At 43.4% G+C, this 26,765-nt stretch overlaps 2 protein-coding genes across 2 annotated transcripts in view; one reads left to right on the forward strand and one right to left on the reverse strand.

The window, feature by feature from the left end:
* Positions 1 to 19,391, forward strand: part of LOC5518701 (condensin-2 complex subunit D3) — a 30,428-nt gene extending 11,037 nt beyond the window's left edge. The window contains exons 17-45 of the mRNA XM_048725038.1: positions 624 to 739; positions 1,124 to 1,237; positions 1,590 to 1,664; positions 1,770 to 1,872; positions 2,057 to 2,159; positions 3,093 to 3,182; positions 3,278 to 3,354; positions 3,590 to 3,616; positions 3,852 to 3,930; positions 4,269 to 4,330; positions 5,415 to 5,517; positions 6,504 to 6,572; positions 6,810 to 7,048; positions 7,337 to 7,421; positions 8,247 to 8,351; positions 8,975 to 9,044; positions 9,171 to 9,255; positions 9,676 to 9,765; positions 9,929 to 10,036; positions 10,282 to 10,341; positions 13,362 to 13,446; positions 13,988 to 14,109; positions 15,180 to 15,273; positions 15,661 to 15,974; positions 16,191 to 16,272; positions 17,325 to 17,438; positions 17,982 to 18,075; positions 18,710 to 18,746; positions 18,968 to 19,391. Of these exons, the coding sequence (XP_048580995.1) occupies positions 624 to 739; positions 1,124 to 1,237; positions 1,590 to 1,664; positions 1,770 to 1,872; positions 2,057 to 2,159; positions 3,093 to 3,182; positions 3,278 to 3,354; positions 3,590 to 3,616; positions 3,852 to 3,930; positions 4,269 to 4,330; positions 5,415 to 5,517; positions 6,504 to 6,572; positions 6,810 to 7,048; positions 7,337 to 7,421; positions 8,247 to 8,351; positions 8,975 to 9,044; positions 9,171 to 9,255; positions 9,676 to 9,765; positions 9,929 to 10,036; positions 10,282 to 10,341; positions 13,362 to 13,446; positions 13,988 to 14,109; positions 15,180 to 15,273; positions 15,661 to 15,974; positions 16,191 to 16,272; positions 17,325 to 17,438; positions 17,982 to 18,075; positions 18,710 to 18,746; positions 18,968 to 19,069 (2,904 nt within the window). The 3' untranslated portion in view covers positions 19,070 to 19,391. The remainder of the gene's footprint in view (positions 1 to 623; positions 740 to 1,123; positions 1,238 to 1,589; positions 1,665 to 1,769; positions 1,873 to 2,056; positions 2,160 to 3,092; positions 3,183 to 3,277; positions 3,355 to 3,589; positions 3,617 to 3,851; positions 3,931 to 4,268; positions 4,331 to 5,414; positions 5,518 to 6,503; positions 6,573 to 6,809; positions 7,049 to 7,336; positions 7,422 to 8,246; positions 8,352 to 8,974; positions 9,045 to 9,170; positions 9,256 to 9,675; positions 9,766 to 9,928; positions 10,037 to 10,281; positions 10,342 to 13,361; positions 13,447 to 13,987; positions 14,110 to 15,179; positions 15,274 to 15,660; positions 15,975 to 16,190; positions 16,273 to 17,324; positions 17,439 to 17,981; positions 18,076 to 18,709; positions 18,747 to 18,967) is intronic.
* Positions 19,392 to 20,178: 787 nt separating this feature from the next.
* Positions 20,179 to 22,072, reverse strand: LOC5518757. The gene has a single exon (XM_001638648.3). The coding sequence runs from the start codon at positions 21,241 to 21,243 to the stop codon at positions 20,311 to 20,313; it is 933 nt and encodes a 310-aa protein (XP_001638698.2). The 5' UTR covers positions 21,244 to 22,072; the 3' UTR covers positions 20,179 to 20,310.
* Positions 22,073 to 26,765: the final 4,693 nt, after the last annotated feature.

Here is a 26,765-nt window from a genome sequence, read left to right on the forward strand (position 1 = left end):
GTCTTAGGATAAGTACTTTGGAGGTTGAGAGTTAAGCCCCTGTCACACTTACACTTACCCCTGTACACTTTTTAGTTGCAACTTGTCTTGCAAGAAAATGTTGCACGCGCAATGTCACACATAATTGTTTTGCACATGTGACTTGCAATTTTTTTGTGGTACAAATTGCAATAGAAAAAATGTGTGCAAAAATGACAGGGCCTTTACAGTTGCAATGTCTTAGAAAACAATTATTTAAAGGTTAAAAGAGTAGAGTGTTTATTGCACCTATTTCAAGATATAATGTCAGTGCAAATTCCAGTTGTAAAATGGCAGTTCTGCTATCAAAAAATACCATGGAACTGTGGAAAATGTAGATAATTTCTGCAATTACTGTATATTACTTATCATATTTATTCCTACAAATAATTATACCAATAAGCAGTGATTAGTCATAGAACTGCCATTTGCCAATTGCCATTCACCATTTGCACTGACAACGTTTATTCAAATAGGTGTACGTAGTGTTTAAGATGATGGTAAAGAGAATAACAAAGTTTTGTTTTAATAGTGATGAGGGTGGTGGTGGTTTGTGATGTTATGTTGTTGGTGGTTATAGTGGTGGGATTTATGGATCTTTACAGGACCTTATAATGCTGCATGACCGATGTATGGATCCAGCGCTCTCTGTTCGCCGCCAGGCTATGGTTTCCCTCACTTCCCTTCTGCAGGAGCAGCCAACAAATGCCATGCTGCAGAGGTGAAAACATTTGTAAACAATCTTCAAATTATTTTATAACAACCTTAGGTTTGCTTGTCTTAGTGGATATAGTGATAACAGATCTGCTTTTGGTGAAGCAATTACTACTAAAAATAATGATAATAACTTTGTTTTAAACAATAGGGAGAAAGCAGAGAGAGATAGCAATTAGTTAAGATATTGGTGTTAAGTATGGACAAATGTGCCCCTAATACTCAAGGGAATTGTGTTTCACAATCTGGGTACATAGGAGGAATGACTCCAATCCAGATTGTCTCTAGTGTGGGAACTTGTGGTGGGTATTATCCAGCCACATCCAATCTAGCAGACAGCTGACTCCCAGCCACTTGGTAAAGCTAAGCTTTTAAATATTCTCTTCATCAGCATCTGGTTGGACGGCATCTTGCCCCTGGTGCTTGACAGAGAGACCACCGCTCAGGAGAAATGCTACCAGATATTAGAAGAGCTTATCCTCTCCAAGATTGTCACCTTACAAAGGTATGTCAAAATGGAATGGAAAAGATGTACAAATCACAGTGATAAACTCTCAACTCAATCTCACATAAATCAGGAGAGTTTGGGTTAGATGTGTTATGCTGTCCGTCATGTGCGAGACATCAGTCAGATGCAGGCTGCCGATAAGAAAAAAGAATTAGCGCATTAACTAAGTGCTCCAGCAATTAGAAGAGAAACAAGATTTTGGTGTTGTTTTTCTTTTTCACATTTGTATAACAAATGTCCATGTCAATGTGATCTTCAAATATAATTTGCCTTCATGGGTTTGCTAATAGAGCCTTTGATTCTTCTTTGTTACTGTATCTAATGATTGTCAAATACATAATCTTGGTAGATCTGTTGACGTTGGCCATGTTCTTGCCTGGGACCTGTTGAAAATTGTAGCCAGCCCATCTGGTCAAGAAGTTCGGTGAGTTACTCTTTGATTGTTTCCCTCAAGCAGTACTACAGTAGTACATAATGCATACCATTAGAAGTCACAAGCTGTTGTACCTTTATTGCTCCCCTCTTTCAGGCGATATTTACAGAATGCTTGCTATTACTGGTCCAAGCAAGGCAAATTGACTGGAACCCTACTCAAAGCTTTGACATCACACATAGATAGTGACCATAACAAGGTGACTTTAATGGGTGATAGCTTGTTATTATTTATGTTATTATTGATAACATCTTAGTGAAAATAAGGGATACTCATTTTTGGGGGGCTATAAACTTCAACATATTTTGATATTTTCATTTTTGTTAACAGGCTTCCTTTGTGGCAGCTTTTGATTGACATGTTTTTATTATGTTTGTCTTCAGGCCACATGGCTTCTTCTGTCGCAAATGGCTGATGCATCATCTAAGATTGATCACAACTTTGTCATCAGCCGTTGGAAGGAATACACAACAACTGGTTCTCAAAGTACTGTAGGACTTTACTAGACCAGTCCTCCTCGCTCATCACCATCATAAAAAATTGTTATCATTTCATCATCGTCAGCATTTAAATCATGATCACTTCATTCATTGTTATCATCATCACAACAACATACAGTATCGATGTCATATCAATTTTTGCAATATTTGCATTCTTGTCATTATCTCTTGTCAGATTCTCATCATTATCATCATAGTTATCATTGACATAACTATACCAGCACCATCATAGTCATCTCACATCATCACCTCCACCACCATCATCATCATCATCAATTTCATCAGATTGTCATCATCATCAACATAAAAATAATCATTAATATCGGTATCGACACAATCAATGTCATCATAAAGATCATCATCATTGCCAGCATAATCGTTATCGGTACCCTCATTGTTTCATCATCAACATGATCCTTGTCATTCATTGTGTCATCATCAACATGATCCTTGTCATTCATTGTGTCATCATCAACATGATCCTTGTCATTCATTGTGTCATCATCAACATGATCCTTGTCATTCATTGTGTCATCATCAACATGATCCTTGTCATTCATTGTGTCATCATCAACATGATCCTTGTCATTCATTGTGTCGTCATCAACATGATCCTTGTCATTCATTGTGTCATCATCAACATGATCCTTGTCATTCATTGTGTCATCATCAACATGATCCTTGTCATTCATTGTGTCATCATCAACATGATCCTTGTCATTCATTGTGTCATCATCAACATGATCCTTGTCATTCATTGTGTCATCATCAACATGATCCTTGTCATTCATTGTGTCATCATCAACATGATCCTTGTCATTCCCCACCATCACCTTTTGCATCTTTTTAAACACTCTCGGCATCAGCAACTTGTCCAAGGCAATAGCATAGATTTACACCATTTACCTCTTGTTGACAGGCTGTGATGACGAGACACTTGGTTGGGTTCTTTCTGTGATTGGCAGTGTGAGTGATAAATTGCCAGCAGAGGTGGCAACTGCAATAACAGGTGACGTGTCATTATGTTTTTTTATTCCTCTGGGCGATGCATGTCTTCAGCGGAATTTACTACTGACTCTTTTTTAATTTTCGAAAACTTTCCAGAAAATTTACAGCAGAAGTTGAGTGGATTTGCCTGCACACCTGATGTAATTGCGGCAGTTATCGGAAGTCTCTGTAAGGTATGATTCAATGAAGGGATACATCTAGAAACATGAATATGTATGTCCACATGGTTGCCACCATGCCTATAAAGACCACCTTTTACCTCAGCTTGTATTTAGTCCAGTAATATTGATTATTCCTGGTTTTTCCCTTAAATATCTTCTTCCTGGCATCATACCTGGTCACATCCATGCCCAGTTTCTGTCAGTTTTTTTCCTTACTGTGTTTCCTGCTGTTCTCTACTCCACACAGTTATGCAAGACCCAGACTCAAGCAAAGGTGAGAGAAGGCTCCAGTAATTATAGCTTCTCTGACTTGATATAACGACAATGATAATAATCAGTTTTCAAAAAATTAATATGGTAGAATTTTTATAATAGTTACTTATCCTGAGTAAACATGGTGGTAGTATTGAAGTATAGTATAGTATTGAAGTTTTAATCATTAGATTGCATTGTTCAACCAATCACAGTCAGCATTTTATGTGATTGACATGTTTGCAATGTTTTTTTAGAGCATGATTGACAGCTGGTGCACCGATCTCCTCAAGGCCTCAGAGCACCACCTCTCCAGTGTAGTATTGGAATCCACAGGTATTCCAACCCTCCATCTTTTTGTCCAAAGTAATTTACAGATTTCGCATTTCCCTGATAAAAGCTTTTGACAGAAAACGTTTTTTAGAGATAGGATAATTTTACTTCAAATAAGGAATAATTAATGTGAAGATGACCAAGAAAAATATTCGCTGAAAAATCTAAAAGGTGTACACTTCTGTCAGTATGAGTGTTTTGAACGAACTTTGTATGGAATCGTTACTTCTATAGTATTTCTTTTTGGTGCAAGGTTTTCTGCCTTGGGCGCGGACGCCCCCTGTACCCACCCCTAGCTATGCAGACTGCAGCCCTTTGATTAATTGCTTTGTTTTGCGCAGGCCATGTTATTGATGATGAAATGCTTGTGAAACATCTCTTCACTGTGGGCGAGGTTGCTCAGGTATGCAAGGCCAGTCTGCTCAGCACCAAGTTTAATAACCTGAGAATCAGGCCCTCCTATGTTTCTATCGCGCCGGCGAGAAACAAGACAAGGGCCTGATCCAAGTACTGTTCAAATTGCATGTTCTCATGCCGGATTCCGGCATGGCTCCTGATTGGTCAAAAAAACAAAGGGCACTCGATGGGAGGCGCTCATTGGTTTCGTTCTGCGTTAGCAGAATCAAAGAAATCGTTTTCTATAACATTTAAAAAAATATATTTTCCTCTCCTCATCTTCTTCGCTTCCGCTTGATACTCGTTAGATGTTCAAATGTCTTGCCCAGGCCGGCTATTGCGTGTGTTTATTTCTCATTGGTATCGTTTTTCGAAGCGAAGATCTACTAGTTATATCAAAGGCACTGGATGTCATAGAAGCTGCTTAATACTACAGACATCATTAGTCGTAGCTATAAATTTTTAGACAGACCAGGCGCCAAAAATTCGAGAAATTTGTCTGTGAAAGAAAGAATAATGCTTATTATTTGCGGCACTACCCGCGAGTTGTTGATTGAGTTAGCTTATCAAATAATGGCATTTGTGTTCAAGCAGCGGTTTATCCATTTAGACGAAAAAGCATGTAGTAAATTGGTGATGTGAATATCCTGTAGTAATTTAGTGATGTGTGGATCTGCAGTCATATACTTAAATCGTTTCAAATCATTTAGCATAAAGTTACCCTCACCCGGGTTCGTCGTTATTGTTATACATAAATGCTGTTTATAATTGATTTGGGCATTTGATTGTGCCACCACGCGAGTCATTGGAAAATTGACAGTCGACGTATTTTAACAGTGGCCTGAAAAGGGGCAGCAGGCGTCACTTCTTGTATTTGTGTCAAGCATACTTTTATTTTTCCTCTCCAACTTTTGAAAAATAAAATCGCCTGATACTCAGGCTACACGTTTAAATACACATCATTTCACTTAAATATGGAAAAAGAGTTTAAACACGACCTTAAGAATGTCCATGTCCTAATCTTTCAAGTCATATATTTTTAATGGCTTATTTGTACATTTGATTTGACAGTTTATATGTTTGATTGACAGCTAGCCCCATGTAGGACCACAGAGCGCCTTTTCCTTTTAGTGGAGTCTATCCTAGTGTCACAGCCCAACCGCCATCACGATAAGCCTGATCAGGAGCTGCAGGGTAAGTCTGACCAAGGGCCACAGGGTAAGTCTGACCAAGGGCCACAGGGTAAGTCTGACCAAGGGCCACAGGGTAAGTCTGACCAAGGGCCACAGGGTAAGTCTGACCAAGGGCCACAGGGTAAGTCTGACCAAGGGCCACAGGGTAAGTCTGACCAGGGGCCACAGGGTAAGTCAGACCAAGGGCCACAGGGTAAGTCTGACCAAGGGCCACAGGGTAAGTCAGACCAAGGGCCACAGGGTAAGTCTGACCAAGGGCCACAGGGTAAGTCAGACCAAGGGCCACAGGGTAAGTCTGACCAAGGGCCACAAGGTAAGTCTGACCAAGGGCCACAGGGTAAGTCTGACCAAGGGTCACAGGGTAAGTCTGACCAAGAGTCACAGGGTAAGTCTGACCAAGGGTCACAGGGTATGTCTGACCAAGGGCCACAGGGTAAGTCTGACCAAGGGTTACAGGGCAAGTCTGACCAAGGGTTACAGGGCAAGTCTGACCAAGGGTCACAGGGCAAGTCTGACCAAGAACCACAGGGTAAGTCTGACCAAGGGCCACAGGGTAAGTCTGGCCAAGGGCCACAGGGTAAGTCTGACCAAGGGCCACAGGGTAAGTCTGACCAAGGGCCACAGGGTAAGTCTGACCAAGGGTCACAGGGTAAATCTGACCAAGGGCCACAGGGTAAGTCTGACCAAGGGCCACAGGGTAAGTCTGACCAAGGGCCACAGGGTAAGTCTGGCCAAGGGCCACAGGGTAAGTCTGGCCAAGGGCCACAGGGTAAGTCTGACCAACGGCCACAGGGTAAGTCTGACCAACGGCCACAGGGTAAGTCTGACCAAGGGCCACAGGGCAAGTCTGACTAAGGGTTACAGGGCAAGTCTGACTAAGGGTTACAGGGTAAGTCTGGCCAAGGGCCACAGGGTAAGTCAGACCAAGGGCCACAGGGCAAGTCTGACCAAGGGCCACAATAAGTCTGTGTTTGTTCCTTCCATCAGGTGACGGTGCCCCACTGAACCAGTGCAATCTATCAGCGACTGTCAAGGCTCATGCATTCGTCACCCTTGGTATGTCAAGTTTGAGAAGAGCCTCATGATCTTGCGTGGTGGTAATGCCAACTGTCAAATGATAGTTCCACTCCAAAAAATCCCAGGGATCTCAGGCATCATACAGTATTTCTTCTCAGTGCAGGAAAAAAATTGAGAAATCATGCAGCTAGTGTACTCATGATTTTTATTAATGATTAAAACGAATTGCCTTATCGAATTCTGTATAATGACTTCATTCATAACTCTCGTACCCAGGAAAGCTGTGCCTACAGAACGAGCGACTCGCCAAGCAGTGCATTGCAGCCCTCGCGCGCGAGCTTGAAATGTCAGAAGATGCTGCGATACGCAACAACATCGTGGTGGTCATGTGTGACCTGTGTGTGCGATACACAAGTCTCGTGGATCGCTATATTCCTAACATAGCCACGTGTTTACGCGACAAGGCACCTCTCGTGCGCAGGCAGACGCTCACACTACTCACGCATCTGTTGCAGGTGAGTTGCATATCTGTTTTAGGTGGGTTGTGTGTCTGTCGCATGGGAGTTGCGCTTTTGTTGTAGGTGAATTGAATATCTAACACTGGTGTGTTGTGTTTTTTTTGGCGCAGGTGATTTGTGCATATGTTGTAGTTCTAATCAAGTTTCAATCGTTGCACAGAATTATCATGGTTGCGTGTGACATGATTTTTCGAGTTGACATACTTGCCTAAGCAAACAAGTATGTTTTATCTCTAATGATGTCCTCTCATTGTTTGTTTGTTTGTCTGTTTGTTTCCTCTGTAGGAAGACTATGTGAAGTGGAAAGGCTCACTTTTCTACCATTTCATCACTGCACTTGTAGACGAAGACGTCGAGATACGAAAGTTTGGTAATATGACATCACACAATACCAAGTCACTCAAACAATCCATTATCCATCTGCTGATTCAAGCAAGTGTCTGAAATACGTTCAATCAAAGTTGTTAATAAAGTATTGGACTTCAATTGTGAATAGTTATTTTGCGGTTTTCTTGCAAATAGACTGTTCTATTTTCATTAAGCAAAAGATTGATGATCGACATTCTTATGAAACCTGGTTGCTTAATATATCTAAATACCTAAATACAGGACTTCAAGGAAAAGCAAATATTTTGGGACTTTGTAAGGTGGCTGCTAAATAGAGGCTTGCTCCTTTGGTGAACACTTATTATGCCTAGTTCAACTAGTGACATAATGTCATTGGCGTGTGCACCCTTATGTTCATATGTTCAAGTATGAATGGTTCAACATTTTGACAGAAGCTCAACATAAAGACATGAACATAACGACATCAGAGGAAAAAAACTGTTTTTATTTTATGTCATTATGTCCATGTTGTTATGTCGGGCTTAAAAGAGTGCGTGCACCCATGTCGTTATGTCACTAGTGTGCACTAGAGCATTAGAGCAAACCTGTTATGCCTAATGCACACTAGCAACATAACGACAGGGGCGTGCGCACTCTTATCTTCGACATAACGACACGGACAAAACGACATATGAGAAAAACATGTTTTTTTTTTCTTTTATGTCATTATGTCCTTGTCGTTATGTCGGGCTAAACATAGTGCGCACACCCATGTCGTTATGTCGTTATGTCGCTAGTGTGGACTAGGCATTAGAGGCACCACTTTCGATTCTTGCCTCTCCTTCTTATGTAACGCTTTTTTCCTCAGCCGATTTTTGTTTGGTACATCTGCTTCTAACCAGACATCCAGGGATGTTTCACCAACACTTTGTTGAGTGTATTTTCCACTTCAATTCCTACGATAAGCATAAAGGTGCGATCAACCTATGATTTAGCTATGGTGTGTGTGAGAGGCCATGGTGTATGGGTGAGTGGCCATGGTGTATGGGTGAGTGGCCATGGTGTATGGGTGAGTGGCCATGGTGTATGGGTGTGTGACCATGGTGTATGTATGAGTGGCCATGGTGTATGAGTGGCCATGGTGTATGTATGAGTGGCCATGGTGTATGTATGAGTGGCCATGGTGTATGTATGAGTGGCCATGGTGTATGGGTGAGTGGCCATGGTGTATGGGTGAGTGGCCATGGTGTATGTATGAGTGGCCATGGTGTATGGGTGAGTGGCCATGGTGTATGGGTGAGTGGCCATTGTGTATGTATGAGTGGCCATGGTGTATGTATGAGTGTCCATGGTGTATGTATGAGTGGCCATGGTGTATGTATGAGTGGCCATGGTGTAGGGGTGAGTGGCCATGGTGTATGGGTGAGTGGCCATTGTGTATGTGTGAGTGACCATGGTATAAGGGTGAGTGACCATGGTTTAAGGGTGAGTGACCATGGTGTATATGTGAGTCAGGGAGAGAGATTTGTAGAGGGTTTGATGGAGGAAGTCATATAAATAAATTAATTAACAACCTAAATATGTTATTTTCTCCAGTTTTCAACAAATTCCCACAGAGCGCCCTAGAGAAAACGTTGTTCTCTCTCAAGGGTGATATCAATGCCAGGTACGCCATCCCTGTAGACATTTTATTGAATTATAGCATAGAAATTATATCATGTAATTATTTATTAGGTACTTTGGATAAATACAAGCCATAGTATGCTGTTACATCATACCTTATATGTTGCAGTAAACGTGCCATCCTCTACCAGTTCCTGCTTTCCCATATGAAGGATGAGGACAGATTCAACTTGACGGGAAAGCTTTGTCAGGAGGTACGCCTAGAGGGGGTTGGAAGTGGAAACCCATTTGCACAGCCCTATGACGTGAGGGGGAGGGGAATTGGGAGGGGGTAAGATAGATTCAACTTGATGGGGAAGCTGTGTCAGGAGGTACGCCTAGAGGGGGTTGGAAGTAAAAACCCATTTGCACAGCCCTATGACGTGAGGGGGAGGGGAATTGGGAGGGGGTAAGATAGATTCAACTTGATGGGGAAGCTGTGTCAGGAGGTACGCCTAGAGGGGGTTGGAAGTGGAAACCCATTTGCACAGCCCTACGATGTGAGGGGGAGGGGGAGGAGGTAAGAAAGCTATGTCAGGAGGAACACCTAGATGCCATTTGTTATTGCAGTATATTGGGTTGATATGACAGCACGGTATTTGACTTGTACATATTAACCACATGATTTTCCTTAGGTTCTTGGTGCTATTACGGATGGGGCAATACCGCTAGACGAGGACTCTGGTTCACTGCTTAAGGATACACTGACCATCTTGAACAGCAGGGTTATTTTGATTATCTGTCGGTTTTTATTGGATTTTTATCTTAAACAGCAAGGTCGTTGTTTTGTCAGTGTAACCATATGTCGTCCTGTCTGCTTTGTTTCTCCCATTGCTCAAATAAATCTTTTGCCATCCATGTCTGTTCTAACTTGCTCATTTAACACAGGGTATCAAGCTGTCGAGCATGCGCGCGAAGGCGGCAGATGAGATGGCAGACGAGGGTGATGACGCTGGCGCCGCTATAGTGCAGGCTCGCAACAAATTCCTTACTCAGGTATCTTAAATGGGTCTTGATTGTTTGGTCCTGTTTTTTTTTTTATATTAAAATCCCAGCTATTTCTCAAAAGTGCACACAAATTTCTAGCTCAGGTATCTGAAATGTGTTTTTATTGTATTTGTTTCTGTTTTAAAATATCAATATCCCAGCTATTTTCTCAAAAAGGTGATCTCTATAATGTTTTATGCATCCTCTCTCGTCCTCTGTCAACAATGGTCACATGTTTGTTCTTGTCCAATCAGGTGCTTAAGAAGAACATGATCGAGAACATCATTCCGATCATCATCGAGCTCAAGCACATGGTAAGTAGTCCCCAGATGTTGTGCACATGGTGAGTAGTCCCCAGATGTTGTGCACATGTTGAGTAGTCCCTGGATGTTGTGCACATGTTGAGTAACCCCCGGATGTTGTGAACATGTTGAGTAGTCCCCGGATGTTGTGCACATGGTGAGTAATCCCCGGATGTTGTGCACATGGTGAGTAGTCCCCGGATGTTGTGCACATTGTGAGTAGTCCCCGGATGTTGTGAACATGTTGAGTAGTCCCCAGATGTTGTGCACATGGTGAGTAGTCCCCGGATGTTGTGCACATGGTGAGTAATCCCCGGATGTTGTGCACAAACAAGACAAAACTCGTCTTTGCTGCGTTTGTTGCTCAATCTTTTTAGTGACGTTTTAGGTGATTGAAATTGAACAGTTGTTGTTTTTTTTTCGAAGAGGAGAACTAACCGGAGTTTGATTCATGATTTCCGACTAAACCCATGCAAAGCATATTGGCAGCTTTCGCGCGATGGTACGGGTTTTGGCACGTCGGTCGCTTATTAACGCTCACGCATGCGCAACAGAAACAGTCTCGACCCATGGCAGAGGTATCTTTTCCTCGCGAACTCCAGCCCAGCGAAATACAGAGAAAAGAGGCCTCTGCTAGCAGGGAAAGTAGTCCCCAGATGTTGTGCACATGGTGAGTAATCCCCGGATGTTGTGCACATGGTGAGTAGTCCCCGGATGTTGTGCACATGGTGAGTAGTCCCCAGATGTTGTGCACATGGTGAGTAACCCCCAGATGTTGTGCACATGTTGAGTAATCCCCGGATGTTGTGCACATGGTGAGTAATCCCCGGATGTTGTGCACATGGTGAGTAGTCCCCAGATGTTGTGCACATGGTGAGTAGTCCCCGGATGTTGTGCACATGGTGAGTAATCCCCGGATGTTGTGCACATGGTGAGTAGTCCCCAGATGTTGTGCACATGGTGAGTAGTCCCCGGATGTTGTGCACATGTTGAGTAACCCCCGGATGTTGTGCACATGGTGAGTAGTCCCCAGATGTTGTGCACATGGTGAGTAGTCCCCGGATGTTGTGCACATGGTGAGTAATCCCCGGATGTTGTGCACATGGTGAGTAGTCCCCAGATGTTGTGCACATGGTGAGTAGTCCCCGGATGTTGTGCACATGGTGAGTAATCCCCGGATGTTGTGCACATGGTGAGTAGTCCCCAGATGTTGTGCACATGGTGAGTAGTCCCCGGATGTTGTGCACATGTTGAGTAACCCCCGGATGTTGTGCACATGGTGAGTAGTCCCCAGATGTTGTGCACATGGTGAGTAGTCCCCGGATGTTGTGCACATGGTGAGTAATCCCTGGATGTTGTGCACATGGTGAGTAGTCCCCGGATGTTGTGCACATGGTGAGTAATCCCCGGATGTTGTGCACATGGTGAGTAGTCCCCAGATGTTGTGCACATGGTGAGTAGTCCCCGGATGTTGTGCACATGTTGAGTAGTCCAAGGATGTTGTGCACATGTTGAGTAACCCCCGGATGTTGTGAACATGTTGAGTAGTCCCCGGATGTTGTGCACATGGTGAGTAATCCCCGGATGTTGTGCACATGGTGAGTAGTCCCCGGATGTTGTGCACATTGTGAGTAGTCCCCGGATGTTGTGAACATGTTGAGTAGTCCCCAGATGTTGTGCACATGGTGAGTAGTCCCCGGATGTTGTGCACATGGTGAGTAATCCCCGGATGTTGTGCACAAACAAGACAAAACTCGTCTTTGCTGCGTTTGTTGCTCAATCTTTTTAGTGACGTTTTAGGTGATTGAAATTGAACAGTTGTTGTTTTTTTTTCGAAGAGGAGAACTAACCGGAGTTTGATTCATGATTTCCGACTAAACCCATGCAAAGCATATTGGCAGCTTTCGCGCGATGGTACGGGTTTTGGCACGTCGGTCGCTTATTAACGCTCACGCATGCGCAACAGAAACAGTCTCGACCCATGGCAGAGGTATCTTTTCCTCGCGAACTCCAGCCCAGCGAAATACAGAGAAAAGAGGCCTCTGCTAGCAGGGAAAGTAGTCCCCAGATGTTGTGCACATGGTGAGTAATCCCCGGATGTTGTGCACATGGTGAGTAGTCCCCGGATGTTGTGCACATGGTGAGTAGTCCCCAGATGTTGTGCACATGGTGAGTAACCCCCAGATGTTGTGCACATGTTGAGTAATCCCCGGATGTTGTGCACATGGTGAGTAATCCCCGGATGTTGTGCACATGGTGAGTAGTCCCCAGATGTTGTGCACATGGTGAGTAGTCCCCGGATGTTGTGCACATGGTGAGTAATCCCCGGATGTTGTGCACATGGTGAGTAGTCCCCAGATGTTGTGCACATGGTGAGTAGTCCCCGGATGTTGTGCACATGTTGAGTAACCCCCGGATGTTGTGCACATGGTGAGTAGTCCCCAGATGTTGTGCACATGGTGAGTAGTCCCCGGATGTTGTGCACATGGTGAGTAATCCCCGGATGTTGTGCACATGGTGAGTAGTCCCCAGATGTTGTGCACATGGTGAGTAGTCCCCGGATGTTGTGCACATGTTGAGTAGTCCAAGGATGTTGTGCACATGGTGAGTAGTCCCCAGATGTTGTGCACATGTTGAGTAGTCCCCGGATGTTGTGCACATGGTGAGTAGTCCCCGGATGTTGTGCACAGGTGAGTAGTCCCCAGATGTTGTGAACATGTTGAGTAGTCCCCGGATGTTGTGCACATGTTGAGTAGTCCCCGGATGTTGTGCACATGGTGAGTAGTCCCCGGATGTTGTGCACATGGTGAGTAGTCCCCGGATGTTGTGAACATGTTGAGTTGTCCCCGGATGTTGTGCTCATGGCTAGTAGTCCCCGGCTGTTGTGCACATGTCGAGTAGTTCCCGGTTGTTGTGCACATGTTGAATAGTCCCTGGTGTTGTGCACATCGTGAGTAGTGCCCGGATGTTGCACATGTCTGTTTCTCCCTGTCACATGATGCACTGATGCACATGGTTTATGATGTTTACAGTTCGAGAAGCATCGATCCCCGATGCTTGGACACTTGATGGCTTACCTAAAAGAAGTCATGAAAGATTACCGAGATGAAGTACAAGGTGAGATACGTACTTGTTCAGGGGAAGGGGGCGGGGGAGGAGAAGGGGACCTAACAGAAGTTATGAAAGATTTCCGAGACGAAGTACAAGGTGAGATACGTACTTGTCCAGGGGAAGGGGGAGGAGAAGGGAGAGGGGGCGGGGGAGGAGAAGGGGACCTAACAGAAGTTATGAAAGATTACCGAGATGAAGTACAAGGTGAGATACGTACTTACGCAGTGGAAGGGGGAGGGGCCTAACAGAAGTTATGAAAAACAATGGTGATAAACGTACTTACCCTGGGGGACACGGAAGGGGGAAGGGAACCTTAAAATAGGGGAACTGGGGGGCTAAGTGAAGTTAAAAAGAACTACCCAAATTAGTACAAGGTGTGATGGTGGTGGAGGGGAGGAGGTCATGTAAGAAAACCAAGGCGAAGTGCAAGATTAGCGTACCCAGCCAGGGCGAGAGAAGAGGGAGACATATTTGCACTTCCCTGGAGGAGTGTAGCAGCTAGATTGCGACAATAGCAAATAGCAGTATTAACGGGTTGTTCTTCTAGATGTGTTGTCTGGTGACCGGCAACTCGCTAATGAGATCGAGTTTGACTTGCGAAAATACGAGGAGCAACAGAAGGAACTAGAGGAGCAACGGCAGAGAGCTCGCAATACGCCTCAGCCACAGGTTAGACGCGACAGGAAAACGTATTTGAAAAAAAACCGCACTGTAGACCACAACTTGGATGCAACATGTGCCATGACGCTAGCAAGTACGTTACGACTTTTTTGCAAAATATCACAGAACTATGATTGATATGGGTGCAACATAGACCATTTTATTATACTGTATACATACTGAGAAATCCTCACTGAAAACATATTCAGTACATTTTCGTTCGTTCACTGGTCTCAGCAAATCAGAGGCGCGAACGATGTTTTTTAACCGTGAAGAAAAGTCGTTCGCGGTTCTGATTGGACGAACGATGTTTTTTCACTGCACTTGAATGGCTTCAATCCCAACGCGGGGAGACGGGTGGCTTTGCATGTCACTTTTGGTATTGAGCTCTATTGAGCGAGAGAATGAAATTTAACTTTGAAAATTGAATACAAAGCGTTCAAAATGGAAGGCAATAGATTTGCTAATCTCAATGACACTCTAGAGGATTATGTAGAAAGTCTTGAAAACAAGAATACGAAGGGAAAAACCGAGCGAGATGTAATGCTGTTAAAACGCTATCTAACATCACAGTCTTGTGCATGACATTAGCAAGACAGATTCATTTCAATGTAAGTTTCTGTCTGTCTTCAACTGAACCGTCGAACAGCACAAACCTCGGAGCCTCTGCAGACAAGTCTAAAAAAATGTTATGTAATAAGCTTATTGTAAATTTCTCAGTATGTATATAATAAACAAAATACAGCATGAAAAGTGCTTTGTACAGTTTTTATTCACTCGTTGTTTTGTTCGCTGCGCTCCCTCGATAATTTTTTGATGCTGCACAACTCGTGAATAAAAACCGTACGCACGCACTTTCCATGTAGTATTCTCTATAACGTCAATTAGGGTTCGCATTTTACACTCGGAATATATCCTACACTCAGCGTCCCTGGTAACGTACATTGGCCAAGCAAGTCACGCAACAAGTCACGCTTATTGTTCGTGCCTCACGGCCCTGTACGCGGACATCTTGTGGAGTATTTTTGTTACGTTATTCTACTGTATAACTCGTTTATTCTATTCTATTCTATTTGAAGCCCCCTGGATCAGGTCGCCGCACGGCCACCCCCACCACGCCCTGTCGCTCGTCTGGTCAGTTTGTCACCCCTCAGCTGCGATCTCCGATGCCCGGTAAGTAATCAAGCCTCGATTTTCAACTCCGACCCGGTCGAAGGGTCATCGAGCTTGCGTTTTTATCATATACCTGTAGACTACAGTGTCTCCCAGTGTCTTCCATATCCTGCAAACTTGGAATGATGGAAGTTACGTTATTACGAGCCAGTACGAAAACGTACTTATACCCCGTAATTCGAAAACGTACAGAAGTGATTGCAACTTTATTTTAGGGTCCAGGTACGGCTACTTTTCTCTAACATTAAACAACGAAAGACGAAACGTTTCTTACTTTATCGATGATTTAACTTGATTTTTCTTTTAGAAATTCAATATTTGGAATAACTCCCCTATATCAAATTCGAGTCCCAAACCGTACAAAAGTGAATTGAGACTTTGTTCTAGGATCGTGTCCAGGTAGCCCAGCACAGAATGTGCAAGTCTTGCCCAAGACTCCTGCGGCCCAAAGTCGCCGACATACCCTGGCGTCTGCGGCACTCATCAAGTCCGCACGCAAAGCCATGGAAGACGCGCGCAGGGTATCAGAAGACAGGAAAAGGAAGAGCATGCTGCCAGCCACAGGGGTAGTAGACACCCCAGCGAGGGTCGCAAATGAGGGCTCCTTTCAGCAGGGCGTGGCTTGTACATCTCAGCGCCCTCAACAGGACGTGGCTCGAACCCCTTTGCGCATTAGGGACGAAAATGCTGCCGAAACCGAGGTGCGGATTTTGCTTTACTGGAGAGACTTTTTTCAGTGACATTTCTCGATAGGTATATCCTTCCAGTGTTATCATCTTCACTTTAGTTTTCCGAAGTAGGCCCCAAGTTAAAGCTGATCTGGATCTTTCACGGCGAGCTAAATTTCGCATTGTTTAACAATGCAGCTCATACGAAAGTGTTTTTTTTTATATTAATTCTTTTGTCTTTTTTCTCAGTCACAGAAAGAAACAAGTGACGCGGATACCTTCAAGACACCAGTTCGTAAGACCAAGAGTCGTGCAGCTAGCACACCCGAAGGTAAGACGGCTCAGTCCTTCTCAAGGAAACGTCTTCTGAGTACAAATCCTTTTCTCTGGCCTTCTCTTTGACCCTGAACTAAGACGGCTCAGTCCTTCTAAAGGAAACGTCTTCTGAGCACAAATCCTTTTCTCTGGCCTTCTCTTTGACCTTGAACTAAGACGGCTCAGTCCTTCTAAAGGAAACGTCTTCTGAGCACAAATCCTTTTCTCTGGCCTTCTCTTTGACCTTGAACTAAGACGGCTCAGTCCTTCTCAAGGAAACGTCTTCTGAGTACAAATCCTTTTCTCTGGCCTTCTCTTTGACCCTGAACTAAGACGGCTCAGTCCTTCTAAAGGAAACGTCTGTCTTCTGAGTACAAATCCTTTTCTCTGGCCTTTTCTTTGACCTTGAACTAAGACGGCTCAGTCCTTCTAAAGGAAACGTCTGTCTTCTGAGTACAAATCCTTTTCTCTGGCCTTCTCTTTGACCCTGAACTAAGCTTATGCTCCAGCTGCTTTTGCGATTTAGTTATCAGAGATAAAAAGCTTAAGGCAGACATATTTACGAAATAGTTTGGGTACCGTAAATGCTCGTTTCTGTCCCCAGCTCCAACTTATGTAAACGCCCCCTCAAATAAGCGTCCCCCAGATGAAATATAAGAATGTCCGAACGCAGGGGCTTTAGGACCTCTAAAATACTTTTTTATTATATTTTATTATAGACATGTACTGAGATATTCTTGTTTATTTCATTTCTCCTCGATTATTTAGCTTGGTTGCGCGTTAAAAATACTTGAAATAAAGACATGTTATTCATATAACTGTGTCGTCCCACTTCAAGTGAGCGCGCTTCGAATCAGCTACCCTTTTGCGAGTAAAACAATATATAAGCGGCAAAGGCCGGGTTCCTAGAAAGCAGGTTAACGCTTAACCAGGGATAAAATCCCTTATATCCAATCAAAAGTCGAGATAGCCGTTTTTATCCCTGGGCTAGTGCTAACCTGCTTTCTAGGAACCGGCCCCAGGGCGCTAAAAGATAGCTGTACAGTAACTGTTGTATTTATGATTTAGGCAACGACTCGCATCTTTCGCGCATTTCGTTCTGTATGAACATGAGCGCGGTCGTGCCCTTGTCGCCAATTCCATCTTCTTTACCGATCAGGATCTACCCCACGAGGGACAAAGGTTAGTTTACTGATGCTGTTACTATTCTTTCAAACGAGGGACTCGGTTTTTGACCTGATATACGGCAGATATGTGGTTTTCGAGCCGGACGAGCTTTGTTAGGTTATTTATTACCATTAGGGTAATCTTTTGTACATTTTATTGTGCTAGTAAATTATCAAACAACGAAAACAAGGGATATTTTTACAAGATAATATGTTATCATTAAACGACTTGCGAGATATACGCCACGAGACTCAGATGATTGCATAGTCCTTCTAGCCTTCTAGAGCTCATTCCTGTGATGTTATTGGTTAGGTGTGGTCCTTCGAGCCAAACGAACTCATTTCTGTGATGTTATTGGTTAGGTGTGGTCCTTCGAGCCAAACGAGCTTGTTCCTGTGATGTTATTGGTTAGGTGTGGTCCTTCAAACAAAACGAACTCATTTCTGTGATGTTGTTTGTTTGGTGTGGTCCTTCGAGCCAAACGGGCTTATTCCTGTGATGTTATTGGTTAGGTGTGGTCCTCCGAGCAAAACTCATTTCTGTGATGTTGTTTGTTAGGTGCTGTGCCGAGCTGGATCTCCAAACCGGGTGTTACCGAGGATGGAATTGAGAATCAGCAAGATGTCATCTGTCTGCCATCACCGGAACAGAGGTACATAACGACGACAACAACGAGAATGACAATTAGCAACAATGAGAATGAAAACAACGACAATGAAAATGACATTCAATAACAGCAACAACAAGAATTACAACAACAACAGCAACAATGACAATGACAACAACAACAGCAACAATGAGAGTGACAACAACAACATCATCAGCATTACTAAGACAACAGCAAATACAAGTACAATACCAACCTGATCAACATCAAAAGTACCTAACAACACCTTCAGCATTTCTACAGCATCAACAGCAGCAGCGTTATACCAAGCAGCAACAGCAAAATAATTAAAACAACAATGACAATAAAAACAAAAAAATGACCAACTTAAGAAATACCTTACAACAACTTTGGTATGTCCTCAACGACGACGACAATTACAAAAAAAATCAACAGTAACATTAATTTGAGCATGACCACAACAGCAATCAGAATGTTAGTAATGAAAGTAACTACAACAATTCCACAAAACCACGGCAGTCTTTCGATCCGAACACACAACACAATGAGCTCATTATAGTTTCAAAAAAAAGCAATAACAATGCAGCAACGTAAATTTAAAGCACAACTGGACATTTTCCTGGTTTTAATGGACAACGACAATTATCTTTCGTTACAGGCTCCCAAAACCCCGCAGATGGAACGTGAAATCACCGGTAAGTTAAAATTATACATCAGAGTTCCTCAACCTTCCTACCTTGACCTTTAGCGTGACCTTGGGCGTGACCTGAGGCCTTGTCGTGAGCTTGAGGGTGATCTCGAGCGTGACCTTGATCCTTGTGATCATGATCTTTTAGCTTAACCTTGACCGTAAGCCTTGTCGTGACCTTGAGCTTGACCTTTATCCTTGTCATGACCTTGACCTTATCGATGGTAGGAAACGACGAGCCGCAGAGCTGCTGCAAAGCCCCAGACCCAGATCAACACGGACGACTCTGTGTCGCACAGGACTCGCTCCCGCCGGACAAACCGCAAGTAGCTAGCGATGAGGGCGGGGGAATGACATCGACACGGCACAGGCTGTGATTGATTCACTGTGTTCAACCAAACCAAACGGATGATAGAAACATCCTACATTATATCGCTTCTCTTAGTGAATCGTCATTAGAATATGTTTTGGAATACGAATGATATTTTTGAGATATTGTTACAGGTTAATAAATAATAATTGCTACAGGTTAGAAAAAGCACAATGTAAAGTAAACATTAATCACGATATAATTTTGCTCATATACTTTTAACGTATTCGCTATTTTTATATATTTACACATTATTGGGAATAAAGATTTATTACAAGATGATTTATGGGGTTTTCCTGCCCCTGTCTTTTACAACGCGACGCGCGCTAGCGTGGCCAATTAAAGTGAGCCAATTAAAACCAATAAGGATGGAGGAAACGTGCTGTTTGATTGACATTCACTAGGCAACCTGCGAGGCAAAGTGGTGATTCAGTGAACCCCATAGCGACTCCTCCTTGTCATGAAGTCTGTGTCAACTAGATCTGATTCTCAGATACTGGATAACTTTTTTTGCTGCTGCTGCTGATAGCACGCGTGTGGCACTACACTGTTTTTTATATATATACGAACTGCTAATTTTAACTTGATGCCGGGCCGGTCTTATTTTGGAGGCATTTTCAGGCTGAAAATGTCTTTAACAATGATCTTTAATTTTTGTTTTTATAACATAATAGCTAATGAATTATTAGGAAGAGAATTACACAATTGATCAATAGCAATAATATATAAGGTTGTTACTATGAGCACAATTTAAATCTGCATTTTAGAACGCATTAGGACTTTCACCATAGAATGAACGATCTATAACTAGATCACATTTACTGATTTCAAGAGGTTTTTTTTTTGCGAGTAAAGGCATCAATAGCCAAGGAAATAGATTATGTCCGTTATCATCGAAATCGCATCCTTCGAGCGTTTTATTGATTGTCTCGAGCCAATCGTGGTTTAAGATTGTATTGTTTACACTAACACCCGACAGCGAATGGGGATTCCGTTTTCATTTTCGTGAATGAAACTCGAAAAACAGGAAGTATTTAATATTATTCTGAAATGACATGATGTCAAGCGATCTCATTAAAAATCTGACTTTTATTGATTGTTTTTGAACAAATAATAACGAGAAATCTTGAATTGATGTAATTTTGTTTTATCCCAAGCGTTATTCATATATAACATTTTGCTTTTAAAATGAAACTTTAGTTTATCGGCAGCGACAGACAAACTTGACCGCCCGTCCATATTCTGGGATGAAAATTATCAGAACAAGTGGATTGAAAGTAGGAAAAATGAACAAAATTAACAGTGAAACTCGGATCATAACAAACGAAGTTAGATCTGATATCTGTAATGAAACCTCCACATTAAGAAAGAACATCTTTTGAGTTATATACCAAGTAAGATTAGATATCAAAAACGGCGCAAAGAATGCGCTAGCTGTGACAAGGAAGTTCCGTGCTATGCGATTGTGTTTCCTCCGGTTCGATTCGATTTTCTCGGCTGTCATCTCGATGCCACCGTTCACAGGCCTGACTTTGGCTTGGTTTCTGATGGACAGATACGTCCCAGCATAGATGACTAAACTTACAAGGAGAGGTAATGTGATAAAGAGGTTGAGGTATAATAGATGGAAGAACTGACGGTGAACTCCGGTAAATGGCATACCGCTGAACACTGACGAAACCACGAGAAATGTGGTTATAGAGATAGCAAGGTTCCTCCGGGTTAGAACGCGACGGGCGAGATGGGGCTTCGTTATTCCACCGGTACCTATCAGTATCGCTAATATCAGACTGAAATTCTGATTAGCGATCATAAGGTTTATCCCAATAAACCCTATTGTCTCCAGCGTGTTCAAGGTCTTTCCTTGGACCAACCAGATGACATCGGTAGCGATGAATGCAGTAGCGATTATTGTCCCAGCGAAAAAGTGAAAGAGGAACGTTGCCCAGTCTAAAAGAGTCTTGGGTTTCCCCAAAAACGACCTCTGTGGGTCTCTCTTCATTACAACAAGCATGAGTCCGTTGATAATTACTCCAATAACCGCAAGAATAGCCAGGCAAATAGCAACAGCTAGTGCGATATGTCGCCTGACACTCACCAAGTCTTCGTTCTGATTTGTATTGTTTGGTAACATGGTGAAACTAGTCGAGCCTGATCTCTGAATGAATTCCCAACTTTTTTGTTTATTCGTCGTCTTCGCCTATTCCAGTGGATAAGAATATTCAAACCAGCTTATATTCGCACCTTAGTGAAGATCCCCACCGTGAAACAGATGTCTCTAATACAAAAAACAATGCTAATATCAGTGGGAGCCTTGAAAAAGAAGAAGTACGTCCGTTATTTAAGTGACAGTCCACTGTATATTGGTAATTACGAGCACGATTTTAATAAAATGCTAATTCTACCTCCTTACTTTGGAAATAAATATTCTCATGTGTCAAGTTTTCTTGAATCATTATTTTAGTTCTTCGCTAATACTTTTTTGACCAAGAAAATAAGAAAAGGGCTTTTGAGAGTATGCTTGATTTTCTAAATAAGTCAGCATGTTTTATAAGCTATTATAAAACAAATAAAAAAAGAACAAGATTGCTCACTGTATACTCAGTTGTGTACGCATGCGTATCATTTGTTTATCTTCCATGTGTAACTGTTATCAAGTGCGGATGAGTGAGGATAAGAGATAAGCGGTAACCCAGGAGTAACATCACGAAACGAGGTGTTTCCTATCATTGCTTTGTTGTCTGAACGTCTGAAGTCAAAATCTACATTATATGGGTTACTGTATTGCCAATTGATAAAAGGTTTATGATTTTTGATAACAAAAGTAATGTTTTCACGTCCAATTCAATTAGTCTGATAATATATAGATTTAGGCACTGCCTAAAAGCGGAGCCAGCATTGAACACCTGTGTTGACTGATTGAGGTATTTTTGGGGGATCTAGGATCCTGCTCTTTACTGAGATTTATTTTATTGTACCAACCAAATGGATCCAGGCCTTATTCAATAATTTAAATTATGCAGTACATCAAAGTTAACAAACACAATTCCTGGTGTGAATATGGCTGTCAAAGTTGTCAAGAGTCTCATGGTAAATTCTTCCCATTATAGAAGTTTATAAATATATTTTTTTTAATCAAAACAATACTCCGACAAGCTTTGCCCTTGTGCAGAATAGGTCATGGATGTAACAGCATTCCAAAGATTCAAAATAATATATTTAGACTGTTTAGATGCCATACTGTGATTTTTATGTATTGATTTAGTGGCGATTTTCTCCTTCATTGGACCGAATATTCAGAAAAATGTCTGGAAATTAAAATCCAAAAATATATCTCCTTTCATGCATTACATATTAGTGCACCCACCATTTACCATATAGTGGCCTTGTTGTTGGTGGCCTACTCCAAAATGAATGCAATGAAGAAAAAACAGATTGATTTTGGAAGCAAATCCTAAAAAAAAAACATCTAAGGCATCACTGACAGTGCTAAAATGCTAACTTCTAATTTCAAACCAAACCCTTTCATTAATCTATGTTTGGGGTAGAGAGGAAGGAAAGAATATCAATTGACTAAAAAATAGTCGACGGGGGAGGAGATATAAAGGGAATTGACTCAACTTGAAAGGTTTGTTGAAAAAAATATAACAGTAATGAAAATAATTTGATTGAGCATTTCTTGACATTTCCCCTTTTCCATTATCTTAACCCTTTCATCACCACAGGCCTCTAAAGGCCATGTCTATGCTATCCAAGCTATGTGAACAGAATTCTATTATTAAAAAAGAACAAGGTTGTTGCTAGTGTTATAAAGTTTAAGTATCGTGCCCTAAAAAACCCTTCCCTTAATAAAAGTTTCATTAATGTACATTTGTAAAGCTACATTCTGACAAGCTTTGTCCTTGCGAAGAACAAGTAATGGATGAAACTGGATTTCAAAGATAGAATATAGTGTCAGACACAATTTTAGATAAGATGCAATACTGAAGTTTTAATGTACCATTTTAAGTGGTGATTTTCCATCACCATGGGAATTAATATCTACAAATATACATCCAGTAATGCATTATATTTTGGTGTTTTTAGAAACCCTGGATCCAACCATTCCAATGAAATAAATCTAAACCTTTAAAATAAATGTAATGGAAAAGGAAAGGAAATCCTATAAAGAAGATATAAGTGAAAGTACTAAATGAAAATTTCTAATTTAAAAATCAAATCTGTTTATTATTTTATATTGGGTGTAGAGGGGAAATAACTAAGAGCATCAATTGCATAAAAATAGTCAACAGGCAGAAGGAAAGGAAGAAATATGACTCTTCTTTTAATGTTTGAAAAGAAAATATAATAAAAATAATGTGATAATTATATTCAGTACTTTCCTAAAATATCCCCTTTCCCATTATCTTTAGGTTAATAGAAAACTGTTTTCGTTACAGATTTATTATAAAAAAAGCAAAATTATGTTTTTAGTTTTATATAATATAAGTATCTTGTTCTAAAAAAACCTATTGAGTGTGTACTGCTGAATCACATAGTAATGCCCTAGTCATTTGAGCCCCCTCCCTTATGGTCCTGGGCAAGTCAGGGGTTAATGTGGGGTTTTAGATTACTTTTTAACCAGAATATATCAAGAGGGGTGGTGGTATTGACTGTTTTTGACTCTTAACTTGGAAACAGGCTTTTATTAAAGTCTAATCCACACCCTTTCCTGGGACCATGTGTGTGGGGGGGTATCAAATGAATAGTGAATAAGAACTCCCTACTGTCTTTCAGACATGTCTTTCAAGACATGGTTTTCAATTCTCATGTCTTCCAGTCTTTAGCATTCATCTTGGACCTCAGGTAGTCCCTGGTTCATAAAAGAGTAACATTTCTTTCAAAACAATTTTTTCATCAAGACATTTATAATCTGACTAATTTCCACAAATATTTGAAAAAATAATTATAAACACATGAGATGTAAGATGCAGACAATAACAATACATATTGGCAACAGGGGTTGAATTTTGTTTTGTTTTTATCCTCGGTAAGGAAAATTTCTCTTGTAAGTTGAAAAAGTTGCTGTATCTTCTAAGGATATGTATCTTCTTAGGGGGGGGACTGGGCGGGTTCAGCCGATGGAATGTGTGGAATGTGTGGCCTGCATAAACAATCGGCAAAAGTTAATGTAAGCAAAATAGATTTCGCGAGCGCGAATAATCAATTAGGGCCGGTGTTTCGCCGGGAGTCCGTCGGCGGCCATCTGGCCGACTACGTCGACTGTCGGACTGGGTGGTTTGAGTCAAACGGCCTGGGTGGACCGCGAATCGCCCCTCGATGCACTCCCAGCCCCGTCTCTGTGTATCAGGCAGATGTTTCGCCTAAACATTCGGCGAAAGCCAAATCGATTTCACGCACGTAAACAATCGGCAAAAGTTAATGTAGGCAAAATAGTTTTCGCGAACACGAATAATCAATTAGGGGCAGGTGTTTCGCGTGCATGAATAATAATTAGGGCCGGTGCTTCGCGTGCATGGATAATTAGGGTGTGGGCCGGGCGCGTGCAAGCCCAAGGACTTGCGCTTACGCGACTTTTTGGGGCAGCCGCGAAAACGTGGAGGGCCGCCAACCTACGGAGCGCGGAATAATCGTTTTTCGGCTGTGAGTTCGAAGCCGCCTGCGTGGCGTTTAAACCTGAGTTCTACTCGAACACCCCGCTCCCGAACTCCTCGCGAATTTTTTGCAGTCTCTTTTTCATCCTTTCGCGTGCCACCAGGGAGGCCCCCTTCCCGCTTTTTTTATCATGCGGTGCGAGGCCGTGTCGAGCTCTGATGGCGGCCTTGAGCGCGTTGTATCTCTCTTGTTCCTGAAGTATTAGCCGAAACTCTTCGTCTGAGATACGCCCGTCTTGCAGAGCCTTAGAGACCAGCTCGCTGATCGAGTTTTTCTTACTCTCCGCTAGAACCATCGTGTCTTCGTGTTTAGCCACCTTGCTCGTAAGACCCCTAGAGACCACCCCCGCGCCCGCGCCCACGACACCGACCAGCCCGGCGACCCCTGCCAGCGGAGCGCCGATCAGAACCCCTATCCCACTCAAAGAGACTCCCAGCCCGGCGCTGGAAAGTACCCCTGCAGCGATGCCGGATGCCACAGACACAGCATGGGTAACGGCGTAGGCGCGCTTATACTTCTTCCGCACCTGTCGATAATGCGTTATCTCGTTGTCTCGTTGCCTGAGTGTCACGTATTACCTGGAGTCGGAAACTTTGCGCGTCGCCGCCGGTGCTTGCCGGAGCGGTAGGCGTTTGCGGGGGGTGGGCACTGGGGAGCGGGGGATATATGGATATGCCACCGCTGCTAACGTCGCTGTTCGCCATGCCTGCTATGTCGGACCTAGGTTAGCTCTAATACGAGGCGAATAGGCTTGCCCTTAAAGTCCACCCGTCTACCACGGTCATCCCTGACCCATATTCGGACACTCGAGACAAACTCAGAGGAAGACGCTGCGACGCAAATGGGGATGTCGGGCCCATAGACGACTTTCTCGTGCGGCCTCCCGCGGGTTTCTAGGCAAGCGAGAACGTTTGAAGGCTCGTCTAAGGCGAGGCACTGCGAGCGGTCTACGATGTCGCAGAAGACGTAGATTGCCTCTATTTTCGGCAAAGTCACCTCAAGTGGGGGGGGGGGGAGCCCACGGGCATTGCGAGGCCACGCTCCCCCATCTGATCGTCTTTAGCCTCTAGGCCAAATAGTGCGCAAAGCTCGGCGTTCAGGAACACAACGCCTGTGGACACGAGCACGATCTTCCCGGTGAGGGGGTCCTGCTTCGCGGTCAGAATCTGGCTTTTAGCGTGGTTGATCGTCTCCACGATGGACTCGGCCGTGTGGTGCCCGGCTGGCAGAGTAGCGATGGGTGGTAGGGAGGATATAGTCGTTATCTGCTGCTCCCGCTCGAGATTATACCAGCTGTTAAACAGCGAGCACTGCCGGAGCGCCACAAAGCGTGGGCGCCTTATCGGCTGCCCGAAGAAGAGCGTCAGTTCACCTCCGGTGAACTCGGCGTGTAGGACCACCATTGTGTTGAACATAGCCCGCCTTCGTGTTTAATAGGGTTGAGCATGGATTGGGAAGGCTGGCAGATGCTGAACGAGGTCCCCCGAAGGAAGGAGGAGGAGACGAAGAAGGCGGCAGTTGCGGCGGGAGCCTCTATAGCCGAACATATCAAACACGCTATAGCCGAACAAGCCAAAAACCGGTTTCCCTAGGTCTCTGACCCTCACGCAAAAGCTGCTCTACGCCGTGCCCGCGACCCCCGTGGAGAGCACGGCCTCAGACATCACCCCACTACTCACGCAGCTGGAGATACACGTGGCTGAGGACAAATCATTCACGACTAGGGTCCGAGACATATTTAAAGAGACAGTAGTCACGCACAAGTCCGCCAAGGAGTCTCGCCGGTGGCTATCGGAGCCTTCCTATGGGTACTGGCCACAGCAACTCAACTTTGCGGTCTGGTGCGCAACCGCCGGATGTGGGGTGTCCCTAACTGACCCCGCTTTCGCCACGCTCCCCTCTGTCATCAGGGGATTTCTAAGGTTTCACGTCTACTTCACCACCCGGAGGATACTCTACGAGCTCGGCGTCCCCCTGCCTGGCGACAACCCGTTCGCGCAA

This window comes from Nematostella vectensis, chromosome 3 (genome assembly GCF_932526225.1).
Source record: "Nematostella vectensis chromosome 3, jaNemVect1.1, whole genome shotgun sequence".
Lineage (NCBI taxonomy): Eukaryota > Metazoa > Cnidaria > Anthozoa > Actiniaria > Edwardsiidae > Nematostella > Nematostella vectensis.

What these genes read in the sequence shown, in the direction of transcription:
- LOC5518757 (XM_001638648.3), bottom strand. Translation starts at nt 21,243, where the DNA reads ATGTTACCAAACAATACAAATCAGAACGAAGACTTGGTGAGTGTCAGG.